The sequence below is a fragment of the Quercus robur genome, chromosome 5, assembly GCF_932294415.1.
Source record: "Quercus robur chromosome 5, dhQueRobu3.1, whole genome shotgun sequence".
Classification (NCBI taxonomy): Eukaryota; Viridiplantae; Streptophyta; class Magnoliopsida; order Fagales; family Fagaceae; genus Quercus; species Quercus robur.
In genome coordinates, this window is record NC_065538.1 from 69874983 (window position 1) to 69899019 (window position 24037).

The window sequence follows — 24037 nt, forward strand, 5'->3', positions numbered from 1 at the left end:
GTGTGCATATTCCAAATCTGAATTTATTAAAAAATATAAATTCAGACTTAATTATGGCATTAAAGATTCAACATGGAGAACTAAGTTCTGAATTTGGCTAGAGTTGGAAGTCTTGTCAGCTTTAGGGTATGTTTGTTTGAAGGGATTTTAGGAAGAATGAAAAATTGAGGAGTGAAAAGTAAAGAGACAGTATTTTTAGTTTGTGTTTGGTTGAGAGGGAGGAACGAAAAAAAAAGAAAAGAAAAAAGGACTTAGATTTTTTTTCCTGACCCTACCAAAATGTTTTCTCTTCAAAATGGGGAGAAAACTGAGATAAAAACTGTGTGTGTGTAGAGAAGACAAAAACGCTGATATGTAGGTACAATGGGTTTTCATTTATTTGCCTGTTCGACTTCTTTCTTTTTTTTTTTTCTTTTTTCTTTTTCCTTTGATTTTTGTCCATCTGCACTATCTTTTTTTGCGGTTATCCAAAAAAATAAATAAATAAATAAAATCTCTCTTTTTGTTTTTCATTTTTTTTCCCTTTATTCATTTTTTTTCTTTTTCTTTTTTTATTGTCTTTTGTACTTCTTTTTTTTTTTTCCCTTCAATTTTTGTCGATCTGTCCGTTGTACTATCTTTTCTTTTTGTTTTGCGTTTTTTTTCCTTTATTCTTTTCTTCTTCTTCTTCTTCTTTTTTTTTTTTTTTTTTCCTGTACTTCTCTTCTTCCTTTTTTGGTGCTCATCTCCCTTTGGCTTGTGTTCCTTTAAAAAAAATAAAAATTTTGAAGTGTTCTTACACAATTTTTTTAAAAATGTTATTTTTTGTTTTATTTAACATGGACATAATTGTAAATTTAAATCAATTTCATTTTTCATCATCTCATTTTTCTTCTCAACTAGATAAAAAAGTTTTCTATCTCATCACTTTTCCATCACTCCAACCAAACACACATGAGGAAAATTAAATCTTTTCCATCCTTCCACTTTCCGTCCTTTCATAATTTTCTATCCTCCTAATTTTTCACTCTTCTAACCAAATAGACCCTTAACGACTAAAATCTCATTAAATAGTAATGGTAGAGAAGACAATCCTAATTCCTAACAGCTAAAAAACTCAAACTAATATTATAGCTGGCTTAGAAATTCCCCTTCATCTCTAATTGACTACAGATGAGGTCAACTAGGGATAACATTATAAATGTGTATGTTCCAAGGATTTGTGGTCATGGATCTGTTTTGTACGTTCCAATATTAATTCTGACCACACCGCCTGTGATTTTCCTCATCTTTTTCAAATTGGGTCTTCAACCGTTTGAAGGACTAGTAAAGGTTGTGTAATTTGGTTGTGTCTTGAAGAGAAAATGAAGCAATATATGGTTGAGGTATATCTAGAGTAACTACCATTCCATGTGGCATCCCATACTGGATTGAAGCACTGTGGGAGCGATTAAGGAAAATGGGGATTGACTTATTGCCATTCATCCAAAGGTTTTAGTTTAGGAACCTCAATACATATCTTTGGAATTGCTTTCCGGGGCTTAAAATTGCAAGTTTTAGTTTACCATATATATGCGTATATAATCTGTATTTAATGTAATCTCTTAATTTATTGCCTTGCACCGTGAAAAAGGAATCAAAGTCACGAGGAAACAACTTTTTTTGTCCATTTTTGTTTTGTTTTCTAATGACTGTTAAAACTAACGAGGTGATCACCATCTCTCCACAATTTTGTTGGCCAGCAAAGTTTGCATTTGCCCTACTCTTATCCACGTTTGCTCATCTCCTACATCATTCTTTTTGTTAAAATCTTTTTGGTAGTACACTAGTACTTCATTTTCATACACACACACACACAAATGGGAAACGATGATAATCTTCCTCTTTTTGTAACAAAGTCAGCAAAGTCAGCAGAGTTTTGGTTTTGCTTTTATTGGTTTTTTAGCAAGTTTCCTTTATATATAAACTGGTCTTTTTACAAGAAGTAGCGTACTTGTAAATTTAGAATATCACTGGTTACGAATTATGTCAGCAAGATCTCCTAAAACATGTTATATTTCTTCATATCAATTTGTATTCGCCCTCAAAGTAGATTGATTGCAACAAAATTTGGTTCTTAATTGATATAATGCTGACCTAATTCTCTAAGACTTTAATTAGGACTAAGTTGAAAATCCATAATCTAGTCTTATGTTTAGAAAAAGATTAAATTTTAGGACTAATTTGAAAATTCATAATTTAGTTAAGGAAAATTACTTAACCAGTTTATGCCTCCATATTCTCGGTCCGAGTGTTTATGACTGAGAGCTATGATTGTTTTTAGTGTTACATTTTTTACTTGGAATTAAGCAAGTTATTTCTAACTTTTGAGGGGAAAAAAACAAAATAAAATTTTTTAAAATAGTCTATTCAATGAGGATACAGTTACCATAAATAATCTCATTAATTGCAACTTTAAGTGTGCTAATCCAATGCAATGTCCACAACAAAAATTTGAACTATCTAGAACTCATAATTTCAAATTTAAACATTTTGCTTGTCTTTTAGATGAAGCAAATGAAAAGATTTGTGTGTGTGTGTGTGTGTTTATATAAATATATATGTGTGTGTTTATGTTTTTAAGGTGCATTGCATATGAAGTAAACTTTCATACTAAAAAAAATATGAACTTGCAAAGAGCTTTATAGATCATCTGGTTGGTACTTCCTAATATTTCCAAGACATTTAGGGTTTAAAATATATATATATATATATATATACACACATAAATACATATGTGAACTTACAATTTTTATTTTTATTTTTTAGAAACATATATAATAGGATTTTAATGTGATAACCATTCCATAACTTTGGTTGTAATCAAAACTCAAGTTTTGATAAAAATCTATTCATTGTAAAGGGTTTATAAAAAGTATCTTGAAGCTACTCAAAAAAGTACATTGTGAACAATTTCACAAGAGTGAAAGTTGTTGATGCAAGTGCATATTCCAAATACTTTTTATTTTTCTCTCTAATCTAGTTGTTGGGTATTTATGGGTTATTAGTAACCATTGACTATTGTTGTCACTTTTGGCTTATATAATGATCAAAACACAATTTCCTATAAGATTTCTTTTGCCACTGTTTTCCAGGTACACAAATTTGGTTCCCTTTCTCTCTTACATATATATATTTTCTTCAATTTGAAAGTTCAAATATGTGTATAAACACCCTTGAATGTTTAGACCCCCAAATTACAACTTAACCAATTCAAGCATTATGTCAAACAAATAGTATGCGGAAAATGAACATAAGCTACAATATAGAATTGGATAAACTATCTAAGCCAAATTAAAATCACAACCCACAGCAGATAATAAAAGGCAAAGATAAAAGGGAAGGAAGATGCAAACACAAAGACAACACGCGATATGTTATCGAAGAGGAAACCGAAACCCTCGGCGAAAAACCTCTCCACCGCCCTCCAAACAGTAAACAATCCACTAGAAAATATAGTTGGGATACATGAACAACAATAGACCCTCCAAGCCTAATCTACCCAGTGCACCTAAGCCCTCCAAGCTTCTTGCTCCAACGAAGTTGCGTCGAACCTTTTTCTTTTCTAACTTCCTAGATTCCACTACTAGACCGTAGCATCAACCAATGAAGATTGATTCCTTCCTAACTGCTTCCCAGAAATCCAAACAACCCTTTCACAGTGATGAATATGGTGAGAACAAGGTTTGGTAAAATGTCTCTCAAGGATTTGACAATGGAGAGGAAGAGAATTGAGGAATTTGAAGAGACTCTGATGTATAGATTGTGGGTGAATCAATCTTGTTTTTCTTTAGGGTTTCTCTCTCAAAATTCTCTCTGAAAGCTCTCTTACATTTGTGGGTAAAAGGGGTATTTATACTGGAGTGGGAGAGGAATGTGAAACGTTAGGATTTACAAAACAGGGGTGGCTCGTGGCTTGACCTCGCGACTTGACTAAGTCGCGAGATCTAGTCGCGAGATAACCATATGGCTAGTTGTCCTGTTTTGTCCTGTAATGCTCCAGCTAGCATGACTGTTCCAGCTAGCATGACTGTTCACCTTCCGGCATGCTTGGCACGTGTGCTGCATCTGGCGGCTTGCAGCTGCGAGTCACCTGCGAGGCCAAGCTGTGAGTCTCTGTTTTCTTGCATACTCTTGAGCAAATTTCACTCTATCTCACTCACTACCCTTACAATAGGCCCACCTAAATACAGGGTTACTAAATGCTGAAATACAAGCAAATTTGGTATGGAATAAAAACAATTAGATGGTTGAATAAATTCAACCTTACACAATTTATATTTTTTTTAAGAATACATTAGAAGGTTATTCTTAGAATCCATGAGTGGAAGTGCATCCATAACGAAAATCAACGTTATAATCTAATCTTTGGGGCGGGGGGGGGGGGGGGAGGGAGGCAAGGGAGTCAATTTCGTACCAGAAGCTGTACCGATTTAGTCGGTGGAACGATATATTTCGATACCTGTCAATACTGGTGTATCATTTCAAGTTTACCACTATTTTATATATATATATATAGACACACACACACACACAAATTCTCTATTTACCATAAAACATTATCTCAAAAATCCATATTTACCATAAAACACTACCTAAATTCAAAACAAGTTATTCGTAATTTTAAACTTTAGCATCAACTTAAAAAAAAAAAAATATATATATATATATATATATATAAAATACAAAACTTAATTGCACATTATTTACAAAGAAAACAAATAATATAAATAATTAAGTTAATAAAAGTTACTTCACAAGTACCGCATCAATTGTCAAAACTTGATGGTGCACAGTAAATGCACATGATCCATCTGGCCTTGAAGAAAAACAAAAATTAAGCTTTGTTGAGGTGCATGTCAATACGTTCACCCTTTTGACCGGAAAATAAAAACTTGTCTCATTTTAAAATAAAATGGGACTGTCTTTCAAGGATGTAGAGAAAATAGGGAGTTGCTCGCTGAAATGAAAACAAAAAGAAAAAGGATAGTTCACCTGAACAGTTTGGTCTGTTGAAAGGAGGAAGAAGAAGTGAGGGATGATCCGGCAAGCTGAAATTTGGACTATCATGGTCATCCAACACTCCAAAGATAAAGATATGTAAGTACCAAAAATACTCGGGAAAAAAAAAAAAAACTCATTCATCTTGTACCAGCCCGAAACAAGTTTACTGCCAAAACAAACCAAAATTCGCCGGAACTGCCGAAATGAGCCGAAATACCCCTATTTTTTGGGCAGTAAGAATCAGTAATGTTTCTGTACTGTTTGACCTGTTGAAACGATAAGTTAGGACTGTATCGGTCCGTACGATCCAGAATTGTCTTCCAAGAGATGGAGGATTCAACTAAGAGAACTCGTTATACCAATTTTTATTATGAGTGGTACAAAACAATCTTTTAAGGACAATACTTTTACAATATGATTCAATAGCATTGTGAGAACATCGTTCTAAACTTTTATTTATTTTCTATATTTACTAATTATTCGGGTTATTTTCTGTTGTATCAATCTTGTTTATTCACTAAAATATTTCCATCAAAAGCGAAACTCACTCAAGTGAAAACATTCACTCAAATGAAAGAGAACCTTGCTTGTATGAAACAATAAACCAACCTAAGACTTTGCCTATCCCTCACTTAAGGCTTGCTTGGGCGAGGTTGTGTGTATCTAATTTTTCCGTTCTTTTAAACAAGGTTTTGTGTCGTCATTTCTAAACCCTAGTTGTGCACCTATATAATGCTACCTTTGCACGATTTTTTATAGAAGCAATGTCCATCCATAGCTTGAGCTATTGAGAAATATTTAGTGACTCTTATTCATTGAGCAAAATTGCTAAACCTTAGTTATTTATCCAGTCTGCTTATGATCCCAAAGTGAGTGTATGAGACATAAAAACTACAAAGTTCCTTTCTAGGATGAGTGTGCGTATCTTGTGTGGGAGTGTTTTCCTCAACAAATTTCCTCCAAGAACTCCTTATTTGCACCAATTAGAACCCTTGGCACTCCAAGAAGATCCTTGACAACTTGGAGGAAATTTGTTGAGGAAAACACTCTCTCACACAAGATACGCACACTCATCTATCGAACCAAAGTTATCGATTCTCTCATTCCTAAAATTCGGAGGTTATCAATCCATACTTGTAAGTGCTCCATGCTTGTAAGTGTGTCAATGCCTCGCATAAACTAGGAGTAAGCTTGCTAACTTAAATTTAAGCATTATAATAGTAAGCTTTTTAATTTGATTACTATAATAAATATTCTATATTTTGTGTTCTGTATTCTCATTGTTAACTTATGTATTATCTCAAAAAAGTCCTATTGAGATAGGCTGTTACCGAACCCATATCCTTTTTATAACGAGTCACAAGTGTAACGTATGTCTCCCATACGTTTAACTCACTGCGAGCGGACATAAAATTGGTTTGTACTTAAACACATACACAATAAAACTAAAGTAATTGATAAGCATCAGAATAGCATGAATGTCTCAACCCCCTACTGCTGGTTTGTTCCCCATATCTCGCGTGTTGCTGACTTGTTCCTCTCACAATTACTTGCTCGTATCAGTTCCTTTCCTTCACGCGGGGTCAACTGCAAGTCTAATGTTTGTTTCGAGATTTAGTAAGTACTGTTACTATCTTGAGTAAGGTGATTAGGCAAATATCTTTGTTGTTTTTGTTTGGTTAACTCAGTATTTTAGGCGACATATTGTTAAGAGTGGATAATAAATTTAGTGTAGCTCCATGTGAGAATTAATAATAATTTACCAACAAAATAATTGCGAAATTTGTTATGAAAACTATTGTCTATATCATTACTGGTTAAACTTAAATACAATATAGATTACCTTAGCTTGCATGCATAAACTAATAAGAGAAAGTCTAAATACTTAATAAAATGTCATAATATTTTCACAATGTTTTCAGTTGCAAGGTATTCCAATATAATATTTATTATTTTATTTAATTTTACTCTGACCAAATTAACATCTCAACTATTGTGACAATTTGTTGTGTCTATAAAACCTTCCACCAACAAAAGTACAAAACACAAAAAATAATTTAATTCAATCCACCAAGTTGTTTTAATTTTGAAAACTAGTGTACCATACTTTCATATTTACTAATTTTGTACCTATTAAAATATGGGTAAAACTTCCAATTAAATTCAAAAAGCTTGCATAAGGTTCAGTAATGGGCCACGCCGACCTGTTTTTACTTGGCCCATCAACCTAGTGGGTCAGGCTTAGTAGGTTGCTGACTAGTTTATGAGCTTGAAGGGAAAATCCCAACCAATGAGCAATGTTCATTTTGTCTTTAGTGGACTGATCGGTTATCATCGTGCTTATGTTAAGATCTTATTTTATATTTATTTTATTTTGAAAGAAAAAAATTCAATTTTTTAATGAAAAAATCAAATTAGTTTTTTAAGGAGAGAGTCAAGAAATTAAAAGCCTATTTAAATTTGTTTACTGTTAAAACTTATTTATTAAAGCTTTAAATAGTTTTTTTTTCTATCTTTTAATTAAATAATTTTCCAACCTTTTTATTTTTTTTTTAAATTCAAAGTTACAAGACTACTACCAAAAAATATATTAATAAGTATAGTTTAAACTAATTATTTTAACTCTTTTAATATATTGGTGGTGTAGCGACTCAGAAAATAAGAGCCCAAGTCCATCTAGAACAGTGGTACCTTATCTCTTAAATCAAGCTCAAATAATAAAATTTTTAAAAGAGTGGGTCAAAAACTCAAGTGCAATACAAAAATAAGTCCAAGAAGTCTAAGACCGAAGAATCCAAAGTAACCAATAAATACAATTGGAACAATAATTAAGGATAATATCCTCCTCAGACAAGTCCAAGGATCAATTCCTTGTATATAAGTTTAGTTCTAGTTCCTTACAAGGTTATCATGAATTCTCCTCACTGGTTTCTTTTTTACTTAGAGAATGTTCATCCAATTTTCTGGGGAATTCCCTTCCTTTTATAGCTTCTTTACTTGCATCACAGCCCTCCACATGTACATCTCAGGGCACTTCTTAGGATACTTGTCTCATCAATACCTTTTTGGAGGTGGTAAAAGGAGTTGCTACTTGTGAAGTCACTGTTCAGGAGTCATTTCCACATTAATGCAGCTAAAGAGGTTGGTGCAGGGCATTGAATGTGGAAGTGGGAGGTATCTCCTTCAAGAAACTTCCTCTCACCATCCTTGCCCCAGTTGCTATCTCTTCTCCTATCATTAGGCCTTTAAGGGATATCAGTTGTTCTGATTCTCATGCTCTCCTCTGGTAGGCATAGTCTTCGGAGACTGCTTACCCATTTTGGCCTGGATTGGGCAAATTAATCCTCGGTTTGAACTCCTCGGTCCTCAGGCCTCTCACTGGTGGTTATAAGTGTGGTCTTAAAGTTAAAGGATTCCTTTCTCATGTCTCAAGTTCAACCCCCGAAATTATTATTATTTATAAATTAATCATGGGCTAGTTAGGCTGACTATAGTGGGTGGGTATGGACAGAAAAATCAGCACATGCCCATCTTACTAGGCTAGTGGGCTACTCATGAGTCTCAAATGTACCGGGTTAGGCCACCCATTATCCTATGGGCCGGTAGACTATTGGATAAGTATGTCGTAAGCTATTTGATGTCCCTTAATCTTGCATTAATCATGAAACATAATAATTTTATTATCTTTTTGAAAATTAATTAAATTTAATCCAAACAAACATTTAAGGGTCTATTTGGGATCCGCTTATTTTGCTGAAATTGAAAACTTTTTACTGAAAGTACTGTAAATAAATATAAAAGTTAATTGAAATAGTATAGTGAAACTCATGAATAATATCAAAAAGTACAATGAGACTTATAAATAGTAGAAAAAATAAATTGAATAGTAAAATAAGTTGACAAAATTAATTTTTGCCACACAGGCACTAGCTGATGAACCTAATGAATTGTATTTGTGAGAAAGAACTGTCAACATTTTGACAAAGCTGCCCCATTTCGTGATACACCTTCGTATACATTTTGAATATATATTTCTACTTATTAGTTATTTTCACTTAAAAAAATAATGAAAATAATTTATTAAAAAAAAAAAAGGCTTTCTTCGTTTGCCGACAAACCACACATGTGAAACAGGCTGACCAATTTTTTTTTAAGCATTGTTAGGTCTTCTTTCATTTTCAATTACACATCATATTTAATCAATAATCATATGTTAAACATAGACATTTTGGGGATAAAAAATAGACACCTAACGTGAAAATGTCCCCCAGAATAGTGTTATGGGTGGCACGGACATATTTAGTTTTTATTTATTATTATTATTAGTCTAGGATAAGATTATATTAAACTTGGATAAAAGATGACGAAAATAACATATTTTGGCCTGACATTATAGGTAAATATTAAAATAATTAAAATCACCTTATAGAGTGATGCTAAAGATATTATAACTTTTGCTATATAAAGGAATCTAATTTTGTGTCTCACTCTCCCTACTCTAATGTGTTAGTTACCAAAACACAATTCAAACATTCATTTATTAAATGATTAAAACACACCAATCACATTTGTTGTTATATGAATTTATAAACTTTATGTAATAATATTTATAATACCTTTAACATTTTCCAACCTTATACAGTATAAACATGTTGTAACTTTAGTATTTTTCAATGGTTACAATTTAAGGATTTGGAAACAATTAATAATTTATCAAGAGAACTAACTACTACTATAACAACCAAAATTTGGCAACTTCAGACATATCATTCAAAATTTACTCTAACATTATTGCAACTCACCAGACTCTCCACAATTATGTACTTGGTCAGAAAATTTATATTCCGTTGGTCCTACCCTTATCAAGCTTCTGCTTAGTTCTAACTTCTGACCATTCATTCTTTAAATATAGGTTTCAAGTTGTTAAACATAAACTATTGGCACCATATATTAGTACATGCAATTCAACTCATTTTAATCATGAGCGAGAGAAAGAGAGATGGGAGACAACAATGGTCTTCCTCTTTTTGTGTCAAAGTCAGCAAAGGGGCGCATCCTTTTCCAATTGTATGCAATTCTGATTTTTGTGGGTGTGTGCTTCATCTTTTTATATAGACTGAGCCACATACCAAGAAGAGAAGAAGCTGGAAGATGGGCTTGGATTGGATTGTTTCTCTCAGAACTTTGGTTTTCTTTTTATTGGTTTCTTACTACGTTTGTCCGATTGAACCCCATCGATCGTTACACTTTCAAAGACCGCATCTCTCTCAGGTACATATGAATATCTCTCTCTTTCACATACATATGAATATTTTTCCTTGCTCAGTCACAAGTGTGATTGTTTAATTAATAAACAGGTACGAAAAGTTCTTGCCAAGCATAGACATATTTGTATGCACTGCTGACCCCACGATAGAACCACCAGCAATGGTGATTAACACAGTCCTATCAGTCATGGCTTATGACTATCCACCTGAGAAGCTAAGTGTTTATCTATCAGATGATGGTGGTTCAGTTTTGACATTTTATGCTATGCTAGAGGCCTCACGTTTCTCCAAGATTTGGCTTCCATTCTGCAAGAAGTTCAAAGTAGAACCAAGATCGCCGGAGGCTTATTTTCGCACAGCAGTTGAGCCACTTGGGGAGCCTGCCATGGCCAAAGAGTGGACCTCCGTTAAGGTATGCACCTTGTTATAACACATTGAATAATTATTAAATTCCACTTGAATATTCCACAATTGCAGGCAAGCAATGAATGTATAATTATTGTTGGGCCATTGTATATAATGGGTGGAGGGGAATAAAACAAAATTAAAAAATGAGGCATGTAGGTATGTGGGAAAACTAAAACCATGCAATTATATTTATTGTAGAGATATTTTTATATATATTATGGTAGAGATATAAGTGAAAAAAAAAAAATGTAAATCAGTCCATAATTACTAAAAATATATATATAATTCTAATATAATATATATATATATATATATATATATGTATATATATATATATATATATATATTTAAAAAATAATTACAACATGCTGCTATCCTTACAACTCAAACCCTTTTCTCTCTAGACCACCCCCAAGCACTTTATGCATAGAGAGGTGCCAATTCAGTTAAAAAACTTTGGCAATATATTTTTATTTTACTATATCTTAGCTTCATATACTGGGATTACACAATGTGGAGATTATATGTATATATAAGTAAAGGTAACTCTAAAACGGTATACCGGTATTAATTGGTATTGAAATATTTAGTTTACTTGGCCAAATTGAATCAGCTTTAAGTACTGTTTTGACTCTCTTGATTTGTTAATACTAATTGGAGTTTCATAATAAATTTTTTTTTTATACTGAAAGGACGAAGTTTGAGTCCCTAACCCAAATGATAAATGAACTTAGGCCCAAAAAGCCTAATACAATGAATTTGTAGAAAGTGGGTTGGAAAACTGGACTTTAATGAATCAGTCAACAAATAAAGTAGATTCAAATCATAAGAAAAAGTAGATAGAATAGTTTAATCTAAAGAAAACTGTCCTCAGCACAGTCCGAGAAGATCATTTTTTATATATTTCTTTCAAGTTTGATTACAGGCTCAATTCTTAATTGCTACAGTCATTTTCCCTTAATTTCTCCCCCTCTTTTACATCAAGGGTTTCTTACATTATATATCTCCCTTTAAATGATCTTAGCTCTTCACTTGTCGGTCATTCAAGCCACTACTTGAATGCTTGTCCCATCGGACACTTTCATAGACCCTCTGTGAGTTGGGGCGACCAAAACAACACTGTTCAGGAGTCTTCTCCACATAAATGCGACCAGAAAGTTAGCTGCAAAGCATTCAATACGTGGTAGCAGCTCTTTCTTAGATATTTCTCAGCTCTCATTTTGTCCCGTATGTTCATAGTTCATATCCTTATCAACAGAACTTCCTGGAATATCACTCTGGATGATAACTCACCTTCTGATCCCTTCTTTGTTTAGCTGAGAAGATACTCCTCCTCGACTCTCAGCCTACCTCTCTCAGCCTTTACAGTCATAGCTTGCTCATGAAGTTCTTAGTCTTACTCATTCCTCATTGTTGGTCTATTCTTGAACTACTATGCCTCCTTGAACGAGACCCAAGGCTCAATATATATTTGGGCCTACGTCCCCACATATACTATAGCCTCCACTAACTCAGAATCTTATCTCCGTCCCTGTCCCTCACTTTCTACCACCAAATGCATCAAGTAATAGCCTGAAAAATCCACATAGCGTTAAATTTTGTGGATCAACATGACCAAGAGAAATTGAACTCTCTCTCTCTCTATCTCTCTCTCTCTCTCTCTCTCTCTCTCTCTCTCTCAATTGTGTTAGATCTCTATATGGAATAAAAATCTTATGTTTCACTAGAAGTGTTCCAAATATCCACCAACTATTGTATATCATAAGTATTTTTTAAGACAAAAAGGGCATGTGACAAGCTGCGGTTAGTAGAGTATAGAGTGAAATTCATTAAGAAAATAGTGTAATAATAATATGTGTCTGACGTCTATATAGGAGTTAAATAAGTTTTAAAATGAAATTTGTTCCATTCATTGTTGGGTATTTTATCCCTGTGTAGAGAATCATTTTAGTGCACATATATATAGAATAGAATGGCTTTTCCTTCTGTCCGTAACCACATGCAAATTGGCATTTGATTTTCCACAAAAAGCATGGCTTAGACTACCCGATTGGAGAATTTTGGTCAGCGTACGTGGACAACTTTTAGAAGATAATGTTTATATTATATATCAATGGCCACCGTTCTCTACAAGCTTGTCGATGCTTGATTGTTTGTTGTCATATTTCTCTATAGCAATTGTCTAAGAGAGAATATTATCCAATCATATTTCGCACAGATCCTCATGTTACATTCAATAATTTGTGCTTAAAGAACGCAATAAGTTAAAAAAATATCACATCATTATTTGAGGATGCATGGGCAGTAGTTGGCAACTCGATTATTATTATATAAAATCCTTTTCAATTGTCATACATTTTATTTTTTGGATAACTCATGGTAGGTCCTAGACGATGGCTAAGCTTCAGAATATGTATGCGTCTGTCTCTTTCCACAGATGGATTGACGAAATAGATGATTAGATATGATTGAGGATAAAGTTTGGCTATAACTACACTTAACATTTTTTTTTAGTAACCGTGAATTTTGATAAATCTACTTTTAAATAACATTTTTTTTTCCCTTATATCCTTCACTCTTGCAAAATTTTCAAAAAATTAAAAATCAATAGTTATATCATTAATCAAATGTTTAAATTTCAATTTTTTGTAATTTTAAATTACACATAAAAAATAAGTTTATACTAGTAAATAAGCTGTTCTTGAAGGAGATTCTGTGATAGTGATTAATGCATTAAAAGAGTCCCCTCCCTAGGTAGCATCTTATAGTCTTCTTATTCGAGACATCAATCTTTTTGCAGAGCATTCTCATTGTATTAATTTTTCTCATGTTTGTAAAGATGGAAACTCTATAGCTCACAACTTTGCTAGACATGCATGTCATGTCACAAGTTCTCTTGTGTGGATGGAAGATGCCCCTCCGCAAGTTTCAACTGTTTATTTTGCCAACTTGGCTTCTGTTTCTTAATAATATTTCCAGGTTTCTTTCTAAAAAAAAAAAGATTGGCACGAAATTTAATATATGTACTAAGAACATAAAAAAACATGGCCAAAATACTATTCAATAATTAAATTTTCAAATATCTAGTCATGTGTTTTTTTTATGTAGTGAGAATTGTAGCTAAACTTGGTACAATCATTAAATATTCCCTCTATGTTTTTAAAAATTATTCTATTAACTTCTCATATTATTCTTAAATCTTAAATTTGAACATATTTTTCTTGGTTTAGTTAAAGGTTTTTAGGAAGATTATTGCCTTTATTTTGTTTGAATGCAATGTGTTATTTGTAAACTCTAGTCTATTTAGAAAAGAAATGGATTAAAAGATAGAAAAAGCTTAGCTCCAAACTAGTATAGATCTATTTTCTTTCAATTCACTATATAATGATTGAAAAGATAATTCATCTGTAGTTTTAGTTACATAACTTTTGTATAGTTTTAGTCATATGATTTTTTTAATGAGTCATTTGATTTATTTAAATAATATACATAAACAATCTTATAAATCGCCACTAACAAGATTGATCGGAAGAGATAATTTCAAACTAGTTTAGAGTTAAACTCTGTCCTAAAAAGATTTTATAAAAGAGCTATTAGCGGCATTCATAAGTAAGGGTCGTCAAATAGGGATGTTGATATGAAATAGCAGAAAGATTGAGGAAGGTGAAATGATATTGCACTCGCAACTAAAAGTAAGAAAAGAAACTATGGCTATAAAATACATGCAGTTTTAATCATAGGTCATTTGAGCACTTAAACTTCGTGAAATTTTCCTTTTTCTTCACAAATGACTTGTAGGCTGTAGCGCAGCTATCAACTAGAGTCATGCCTGTTTGGCAAATGAAAATGATACTACAAGAAAGCATGTTGAACTGGCCCTAATGGATAGAACTTTTATTTGGCACAGAACTTCAGGTGTAGTACATTAGGTTTTCCAATTTAATTAAATCACTTGGTTGTACTGAATTTAATTATCTTTGAAAAAGGTAACACTATTTGCAATTTATTGATCAATGCAACTAAATGTTTGAATTTAATTGGAATCCCAATATATTACACTAAGGTACTCAAGCCTTATTACTTCAGTCAAACTATAATTACTTCTAATTTGGAAGTTCAAAAAAGCTTACAAACATCTTGTAAATTTTTTCTTTTATTTATTTTCTGGTTCACATGTGATATAAAATAAAATCGTGTTTCATATCTTGTTGCAGAAATTATATGAAGACATGAAAAAGCAGATCGAAACCACCACAAAGCTAGGTCGAATTTCAGAAGAAATTTATCATGAACACAAGGGATTCAAGGAGTGGACATGGCTTGCAAGTAAACGTGATCATCAGACTATTCTTCAAGTACTTCCTACATTCTCTCTATCTCATGGAAATGAATACTTCTATATCCAAATCATATATTTGTATTCAATTCCCGGACTTTGATAATAGAGTTGTATCTAATTCATAGATACTTATTGATGGGAGAGACCCCAATGCCGTGGACATTGAAGGACAACCTTTGCCAACTTTAGTATACTTAGCACGTGAAAAGAGACCTCAATACCACCACAATTTTAAAGCAGGAGCCATGAATGCACTGGTAAGTCTTGCACCATATCCACACATCAAGCTTCAAAAGTTTCATGTGTTATTTTTTAAAATATATTTAAATATCATAATCATCCATCATTAAAAAAATAGTTGAGAGTGTCATCAAAGATAAGCAACGGTCCTATAATTCTTAACGTGGACTGCGACATGTACTCAAACAATTCAGAGTCTGTGAGGGACGTTATATGTTTTTTTATGGATGAAGAAGAGGGGCACAAAGTTGGTTTCGTACAGTTTCCACAAACCTTCGAGAACCTTACAAAAAATGATGTCTACAGTAGTTCCCTTAATGTAATAAATGAGGTGAGCATCACCGAAAAACTTACCTTTATTTCAAAACTTATATTTCTAATTGAAGAATATTTTAATGGAATTTCTACCTGTGGTGTACCCAACAATAAAGGCAGAGCTTCCTGGACTTGATGGGAATGGAGGGCCTTGCTATATTGGTAGTGGTTGCTTTCACAGAAGAGAGATTCTTTGTGGGCAAAAGTATAGCAAGAAATGTAAGGTAGATTGGAAGAGATTGAACAATAGAGAGGTAGAAGAGAGCGTTAGTGTACTAGAAGAAACATGCAAAGTTCTTGCTAGTTGTACCTATGAAGAAAACACTCAGTGGGGAAAAGAGGTATCTCTCTCTCTCTCTCTATACACACACACATATATATATGTATGTATGTATATATAGACCTCACATATGCAACTCCCTCTCAAACTTCATATGAACCTCACATATACTGATTTGCAGATGGGATTGAAGTATGGTTGTCCAGTGGAAGACGTCATAACAGGATTAGCTATACAATGTCGAGGTTGGAGATCCATATATTTCAATCCAGAAAGGAAGGGCTTCCTAGGAGTCGCTCCCACAACACTTCTACAATCACTTGTACAACACAAAAGATGGTCTGAAGGTGATTTTCAGATATTTGCTTCTAGGTATTCTCCGTTTGTGATGGGATATAAAAAAATTCCCCTAAAACTTCAGCTTTCATACTGTTACTTTTTGCTATGGGCTGCAAACTGCTTGGCTACGCTGTACTATGTTGTTGTGCCATCTTTATGCCTGCTTAGAGGCATTTCCTTGTTTCCAGAGGTACAAAACTTTCATTACTTGAATCAGACCTATCTATGATCGTTGCAACATTATATTCTAAGAATACAATCATCTTACACCAACAGATTTCAAACTCATGGGTACTACCATTCGCATTTGTCATCTTTGTCCACCGTGCATACAGCCTGGGAGAATTTGTTTTCTTTGGGGGCACATTACAAGGTTGGTGGAATGATCAAAGAATGTGGCTGTATAAAAGAATGACTTCCTACTTCTTCGGCTTCCTAGACAACATCCTAAGACTACTTGGGTTTTCAAAGTCAGCCTTTGTCATAACAGCCAAGGTGACTGATGATGATGTGTCACAGAGATACAAGCAAGAGATCATGGAGTTTGGTACTTCTTCCCCAATGTTCACCATTTTAGCAACACTAGCATTGCTAAATACATTTTGTTTCATTGGAGGAATGGTGAGGGTGATTGTGGATGTGGAAATTTTGGTTTGGGAACGATTTACATTGCAGATTCTTCTATGTGGTCTGCTAGTTTTTATCAACCTCCCTGTTTACCAAGGTCTTTTCCTCCGGAAAGACAATGGTAGTATGCCCACCTCAGTAACATGCCAGTCAATAATGTCTGCTATATTGGCTTGTGCAATATCCCTGTATTAAGTTCTATGTTTGTGCCAAGCAAAACTTCTTCCAGCTATGAAATACTTTGACGAAACTATTTCTAATTACCAAGGGTTTGCACTATCAAAAGGAAACTGTAGTGTTTGTACTGTCAGGGTTTTTATTGTATCCTGTTTATTGATCGCTACGGTTCAGATAAATAATCTCAAGCTGGATAATAAACAAAATTTAAAGTCAGGGTATTTGATAGAATTTGCAATCTTGTTTTGCAACAAACATGCTTAGAGCACATTATCTCCTCTATTTGCCAGTGATGCCTGAAGGCTATTTGTTTACCATGTTACCTATTTTAAAATATTCTATCAGCTGGACATCATAAGAAGTTTTCATAGACAAAGCATTGATTGACAATCTCACATGCCATGCTTTTTTTTTTCTTTTCTTTTCTTTTTTGATAAACACTCACATGCCATGATAGATATCAGGTTATACACTAAATCCACTACATTCGAACACAAGGAGAAATAGACATTAAAGAAACAGAACTTAATAAGCCTGAACTTATGAATTCATCCAAAAATAGAAAAAACTTTTTGCAATAAATTTTAGAACTGAAAATAGAAAACAACTATACATGACTAAGTGAAGAAACTACGTAAGCATATTTCTTAAAAAGACTTGATACAACACACTTTTACTTTGTTACTCAATAACAAATGTTAAAATAGCTATTGATCTAGTTGATATACTCCATTTTCCCCCTTTCTATCTTTGCACAAGTTTATTTATACAATTTATTTTATTTATAAAAATAAATTCAGAAATGAAAATAGAAAGGGGGGGAAAACTGCATAAATATAGGATAATGTGAGAACAAATCAGCATCATAGCTTAGAAAGTCCCACCATCGCAACTGGCCTGCAAGATGTAAAATTCTTTCATGACTTATTGGAACTTTTAAATTATGGGAAGAGATTGAAACTTTCTTTTCTTCAGAGGCAACAGTGATAAACAATAATATCAGGTCAATGATTCAATAGGTTTTATCTTGTTCTAATTATTTGTGGTTAGTCATAAGCTATCTCATCAAATATCACCAACGGAAGAGAAGACAACTCTACAATTCCATACCTTTCAAAATTTAGAAACTAGGGATGACAATATAGGATGGTGGTAATAAGAATATCAGGTCAAAATGGGGATGATGAAACAAGAATATCCGATCAAAGCAATTTATTGATGATTTCAGAAAAATTATGATCAGGTATGATTTATACCTCCTTTTAATTCTCTTTGATTCATCATTCAGATATCTAATCAAATATCAGTAACAGTAGAGAAGACAATCCCACAAGCTTAACCTTCTAAAAGTCAGTCGGGACAATAAGCATAACAAGCACAGGAATGTCTACTTCATAGGACTAGAAATTCTGAAAGTAATCAATTGAGCATCTGCCGTACCAAATGAAAATGGAAAAACAACGTAAATTTCTTACATTCTCTCAAGAACCAGAGCAGATGCCCCTCCTCCTCCGTTGCAGATAGCACCAACCCCATACATCCCATTCTTTTGTCTCAACACCTGCAACAACTCCTTTTTGAATAAGCTCAAATATATATATATATATATATATATGAAGTGAATTAATATTGAGTGCTACTTGATTTCTACAAAAGATTCCTCATCTCCCAAATGGTTTCAATTGGAGAAGCAAGGCAGAGGAATGCTTTGCAGCCACATTCACCACTACGTGAAGAGAGAGAGAGAGAGAGAGAGAGAGAGCTATGTAATAATATTTGGTCAAATCATTTCTAACTAGGCATACAGAACAAATAAAGATAGCATTCATATATTACCCCTAATAATGTGACCAAAATACGAGCTCCACTGCATCCTAGTGGATGTCCCAAAGATACAGCCCCACCATGTAAATTAACTTTTTCCTGCATTCAAAGTAAAGAGACAATAACTTTATAATGGTATAGAGTTGATGAAATTTTTACAATGCTCTAGAGAATAAAACGGCTAAATACAAGTCAATTCTACAAGTTAGAATAAACAACCGAGTTACTTGAAGACTCACAGGACTAAGACCAAGCAGCTTTTGATTGGCAAGTGCCACAACCTGCAGGGAAGAGTTTAGCACACATATCTAGCAAATTAAAGCTCAATGTAACAGAGAACAACAGCACAAGTTCTTACAGAAAAGGCTTCATTAATTTCATAGTAATCAATCTGAGAAGCTTCCAAACCAGCATTTGAAATAGCTTTTGGTATTGCAAGGGCTGGGGCTGTTGGGAATAATTCAGGTGCCTACACACACAATCTGGTTTTAGCACTAATTTGCAGTAAGTTTCATCAAAATTGAGCCAAATACCAATAATATTCTTTAGAGTACCTGAGCTGCATCAGCATATCCTTTGATCTTTGCAATTACTTGCAACCCTAGTTGAAGAACCTTCTCCCCACTCACTAGCACTAATGCAGCTGCACCATCACTGTCCATCATACAGCACCAACCCAGAGTCAAATGATAGGGAATTCACTTCAACACCAGTACAAGGAAGCAAACAAATTATACAACAAATATATTATGGCATTAGAGAGAGATATAGGGAGATACCTTATGCTAGAAGCATTCCCAGCAGTAACAGAACCCCCAGCCTCCTTGAAACTTGGTCTCAGCTTCCTCAGTTTTCCAGCATCAAACTACAATGGTACATATGAAATGGGGAAAGGGTTAAATTTGAACAAAAATCAATACGTTAGTACAGAAACAAGTACAGAGTAAATAATTGAGCAGGGGAAGGGTAAAAGGTCAACATAAGACAAGGAATTGTTAAATTACCAATTCTCCCAAAAGCTTAAGTTATTAGGAAATGATGAATTTAATCATTCAACCACAGTTCTAACACTCCACCTCACGTGTAGGCCTAAACTCCCCTTAATAAGCGGGACCCAACATCGGGATTTCTACTCTGATACCATGTTAAATTACCAATTCTCCCAAAAACTTAAGCTATTAGGAAATGATGAATTTAATTATTTAACCATAGTTCTAATAGAAATGACATAGAGAACTCCAAAAACTTTTGACTCTAGGAGTCCAAAAGTAGAGTAAAATAAAATATGACATGAATAGAAACGTATTTTTTTTAAGAACTAAATTTTCCCTAAATGTCTTTCTTTCCCCTTCGCAGCAGCCTGTAGCATTCTAAGTAATACTAAGGCCCTTTTTACTTGGAAAACCAAGGAACCACGACATGAGTAGAAATATGTTATGAACACTGTAATTTTAATTTTAATTTTTTATTTCAATGGGGAGCTTGGTGGTAATTTAATTAAATTCAGCACCTAAGAGAAAAATAAATAGATGTGCCTCACTGCCTCCAATAACCTGAGGTGGGACAAGCAATGAAGCCATTATCTACAACTGTATTGTAGTCAGCATGTATCGTCTCAATTGTTCAACCAAAAAGGGAGGGGGAACTGAGAGGAGCTATCTACAACTTCACATCATATAGCTCAAAGAATGAAAGTTCACATAAATCAACCATTGCCATTTGTTGTATTCACCTTTCCTAAACCTTCATCCTCGTCAATAATCATGGAAGGCTTCCCTCTTCCCCCAGAAATTTCAACCTGCATAACAGAATTATCAAGTGATAACAACTTGATACCATAGACTGAGAACTTTCTCCTGCTTGGAATGGAATTAGAAAGCACACCGGAACTATTTCCCATGCAAAGACACCAGCACTCTGTGCAGAAATTCCTCGCTCAAAGCTCCTAATAGCATAATTGTCCTGCAAGAAGGGGGAAAAAAAAGGATGTAGCAGAAGAGAAAAAAATTTATGCAAACTACTTTTTAAAGTCAAGTAGAAAACCAGCCTATATAATAATGGGAAATACAACATTAAATAAAACACATTACTGCAATTAGACCATAAACTAGCATTGCAAAAATTTTCTTCCATTGTTTTCTTTTCTTATTTGTAAAATGCTTTTATGCATATCATCAAGACAGATGTTTAAACTCGCTAAATATCAATTCGTTGAATCAAACATTGATTCAAAAAAAAAAAAAAAAAAATCTGGGATATCAAGGTGATCTGCTGTGTTCCTTCTATAGAAGCAAGCTGGAATCAAGGGATGATATATTTTTTAAGTTTTCTTTCTCTGAAAGAATCTGGGATGGGGTGCTGAGAGATTGAGAAGATGCCTTATAAAATAAAAGGAAGATTGGAGACTGGATTCTTGAGTTAGCTTGGGCTTTGAAGAAGTTGGAGAGTAAAAATTTTCAGAAAGTCATCTGCAAGTTAGCCGGGCAGGAGTTATTTACCACTTATGGGCCAAAAGAAATGGAGGGGTTCATGATGCCTAGGTGTGTTCTGAAGAATAAGTGATTTAAAGAGTTATTTTTTTATGTTAGAGGCAGATTATCTTGGAGTAGATATGTAAAAAACACCATCCAAAACAGGATCCTTTGCAGCACTTTCCTTTTTCTGTGCTTGATCAAGATCTGTTTTGGGGTGGTTAGTTAGTCTCTGATGTAGTCTTTATTAGTTTGTTGGCCTGATATTGTTGTATTTTCTGGTTTTGCTGCATAAGTAGTGTGTTGCACTGGTGTGTTTCCGAGTAATGAAATTTAAATTGGCCAATTACCACAGTACACTACCTGCTCTTCTCTTGTTATAGCATGTTGATCAGCACATATTTCACCACAAACTCCCATTCCAAAGTCATTGTACACATCCCAAAGTCCATCTTTCACCATTCCATCGACAATAGTGTCATGTCCATATCGAGATCCCTTTCTGTTCATAGGAGTCAGAATGGATAACAAAGATACTTCTGTCTACTTAAAATAGGAACAACTGTATGCAAAGGTAAGGCAACACAAGACATCAGGTCCATTCCTATGGCAACAGCTACATAAAAGTAGCAAAGAACTAGAAGCATGACCAAACAAGTAAATGAGACAATATGGTTTAGATAACCAACATATCATGTATAGCTTCTTCTTCTTCTTCTTCTTCTTTTTGATAAGTAATCATATCATATATAACTTGAAAGTTCCAAAATGAAAATTTTTTATGTTTCTTTCTTGGACAAACATCTGACAGAATCACCGAATCCCACTTTCTCCATATTATAATTGAACAAATTTACATTTAATTACCAAGATGGGCATACCCTCCAAGCTTGTATATCATGTATATCTATATGCTGCAATGAGAAAGATCCTATCATAACACTTTAGAGGTCTCCTCAAGTTTTTACATGCATGTCCTTCCAAATTCCTAGTATATGAATGAGTAGTACAAAAGCAACATGAAATAAACTAATGAGTAAAGGTTAATGACAAAGAGGCTAACCTTGCTTCAGCTAGATATTTAGGCGCATTAGACATGCTTTCCATTCCACCAGCCACAACAACATCATTTACACCAAACTGGATAGACTGTGCTGCAAGCATTGTTGCTGAGACAATCAAGATAAACAACACATCACCACTCAATGCCATTTCTAAGTTTTCTACTAAAAGTGAAACTACCCGTTTCAATTTTAAGAAGAGTGAACCTTTCATCCCTGAAGAACAAACTTTATTAATAGTCGTGCAGATCACAGAATTAGGAATCCCTGCACCCAACGCAGCCTGTCTAGCAGGAGCTTGGCCTAAATTCGCACTTAGGACATTGCCAAAAAAAACCTCTTGCACAAGTGAAGGATCAACATTTGCCCTTTTAAGAGCACCTACAAATCAATAAATTATAATCACAAGGCACAATATTAACCCCCAAAAAAGTCGTTATAATTTGGAATACTACACATAGTTTGAAGAAACAAAAATAAAAGAGACATAATATAAAGGATAATTAGTGGTAATTACATTGAATAGCTATAGACCCAAGCTTGGTAGCTGACAACGATGAAAGGGTACCAAGTAATCCACCGATTGGTGTACGTGCAACACCAACAATACAAACATCTGTATTCCAATAATTATAAATAAAGCTTAAATCGTAATAGTAAACCTTTTCTTTGAATTGAAATCATAAGCAAATGATTAGCCCGATACCCAAAATAAGTAGTAAAGATTGAAACTTTGATCTCTTATGATCTTGGTATAAGCATGATAAATTGTGGGTGTGGCTTAATTTCCAGTAATTGAATCATATTAAAACAGAGGAACTGAGATTATTTCAAGAAAGAAAGCAAAACCCAAGAGTTAAACGAACTTGTAAAATGAGAAAATAAATAAATAAAACCTCGAGGTTTAATGGAGTCTGAGGATGCCCTTGAGAGAGGAGCCATTTTCGGAGGGTCCGAGAAAGAGAAAAGAAGATGTTCAGTTTAGTAGTTGTACTTAGAAATGAGATTTGAGCCAAGAAAGGGTTATAAAGTAATATAGTTGGATTCGAAAAATGAAATACTAAAAATGAGATGTTTTGTTTGTTTGGCAATCACAGACGTGTGCACGGCTGCTTGTTTCTAACATTGATGGAAAGTATGGAACTCATTCGACATTTGGGGTCCGTTTGGATACAGCTTATTGTTGCTGAAACTGAAAATTGTTGCTGAAAACACTGTAGCAAAATAATTTTTAAATGTGTAAATAGTACCGTGGGACCCATTTTTAATATTTTTTATATGTGAACAGTAACATCACAGTACGTGAACAGTACATTTACTGTTCATAATAGTAAAATTTGTCTCCCAAAGTCAACAAAAGCGGGCCAAAAAAAAAAAAAAAAAAAAAAAGAGAAAACGCGAACTGGAAAAACGCAGACGCAGCGAACGCGGAGCCCAAACGCTCACTTGGAAGCGCAATAGGCATCTGTCCACGTGGCCGTGGGGCCCAACTTTGTCTTTCTCTCATTATCCTTATTTGATTTTTTTTTCTTCTTTATAATGAATATCGTTATCCATATGCCACTCCAGTATTTTTAAATTCCTGTAATGGATAATTATATGAGTAATATATTTCTTAAAATATAATTCTGTTTTCTCTCTTAAAAAATATATAAGCTTGTTTCGTT

The 24037-nt window shown here is 33.7% G+C and overlaps 2 protein-coding genes across 4 annotated transcripts; one reads left to right on the plus strand and one right to left on the minus strand.

Annotated features, from left to right (window-relative positions):
* Window positions 1–9813: 9813 nt before the first annotated feature.
* Window positions 9814–17245, plus strand: LOC126726869 (cellulose synthase-like protein E6). Of its 3 annotated transcripts, none has more exons than XM_050432276.1 (8): window positions 9814–10293; window positions 10380–10701; window positions 14939–15052; window positions 15162–15293; window positions 15395–15607; window positions 15708–15932; window positions 16053–16400; window positions 16487–17245. In XM_050432276.1, exons 1-8 carry the CDS (start codon window positions 10022–10024, stop codon window positions 17030–17032), a joined length of 2172 nt encoding a protein of 723 aa, XP_050288233.1. In that variant the 5' UTR covers window positions 9814–10021; the 3' UTR covers window positions 17033–17245. The 3 variants fall into 3 exon arrangements, with proteins under 3 accessions (XP_050288233.1, XP_050288232.1, XP_050288234.1); XM_050432275.1 differs by having other exon boundaries at window positions 9816–10293; window positions 14912–15052; XM_050432277.1 differs by lacking the exon at window positions 15395–15607 and having other exon boundaries at window positions 9816–10293; window positions 14912–15052.
* A 426-nt stretch (window positions 17246–17671) lies between these two features.
* On the minus strand, window positions 17672–23498 carry LOC126726871 (acetyl-CoA acetyltransferase, cytosolic 1). Its single transcript, XM_050432279.1, has 14 exons — window positions 23267–23498; window positions 22888–22986; window positions 22578–22751; window positions 22373–22478; window positions 21673–21811; window positions 20723–20800; window positions 20571–20636; window positions 19618–19703; window positions 19393–19492; window positions 19197–19307; window positions 19078–19119; window positions 18851–18937; window positions 18490–18575; window positions 17672–17911 (listed from the first exon to the last, which is right to left on the minus strand). The coding sequence occupies exons 1-14, from the start codon at window positions 23310–23312 to the stop codon at window positions 17878–17880; spliced, it is 1254 nt and encodes a 417-aa protein (XP_050288236.1). The 5' UTR covers window positions 23313–23498; the 3' UTR covers window positions 17672–17877.
* Window positions 23499–24037: the final 539 nt, after the last annotated feature.

Bases quoted from the DNA above. Each gene is read 5' to 3' on its own strand.
- LOC126726869 (XM_050432275.1), top strand. From the start codon at position 10,022: ATGGGAGACAACAATGGTCTTCCTCTTTTTGTGTCAAAGTCAGCAAAG. The intron at 15,608-15,707 runs GTGAGCATCACC...CCAACAATAAAG, and splicing joins CCCTTAATGTAATAAATGAG to GCAGAGCTTCCTGGACTTGA. The intron at 15,933-16,052 runs GTATCTCTCTCT...ACTGATTTGCAG, and splicing joins ACACTCAGTGGGGAAAAGAG to ATGGGATTGAAGTATGGTTG.
- LOC126726871 (XM_050432279.1), bottom strand. From the start codon at position 23,312: ATGGCTCCTCTCTCAAGGGCATCCTCAGACTCCATTAAACCTCGAG. The intron at 18,938-19,077 runs GTGAGTCTTCAA...CTTTGAATGCAG, and splicing joins AGCTGCTTGGTCTTAGTCCT to GAAAAAGTTAATTTACATGG. The intron at 18,576-18,850 runs GTAATATATGAA...GAGTTGTTGCAG, and splicing joins TTTTGGTCACATTATTAGGG to GTGTTGAGACAAAAGAATGG.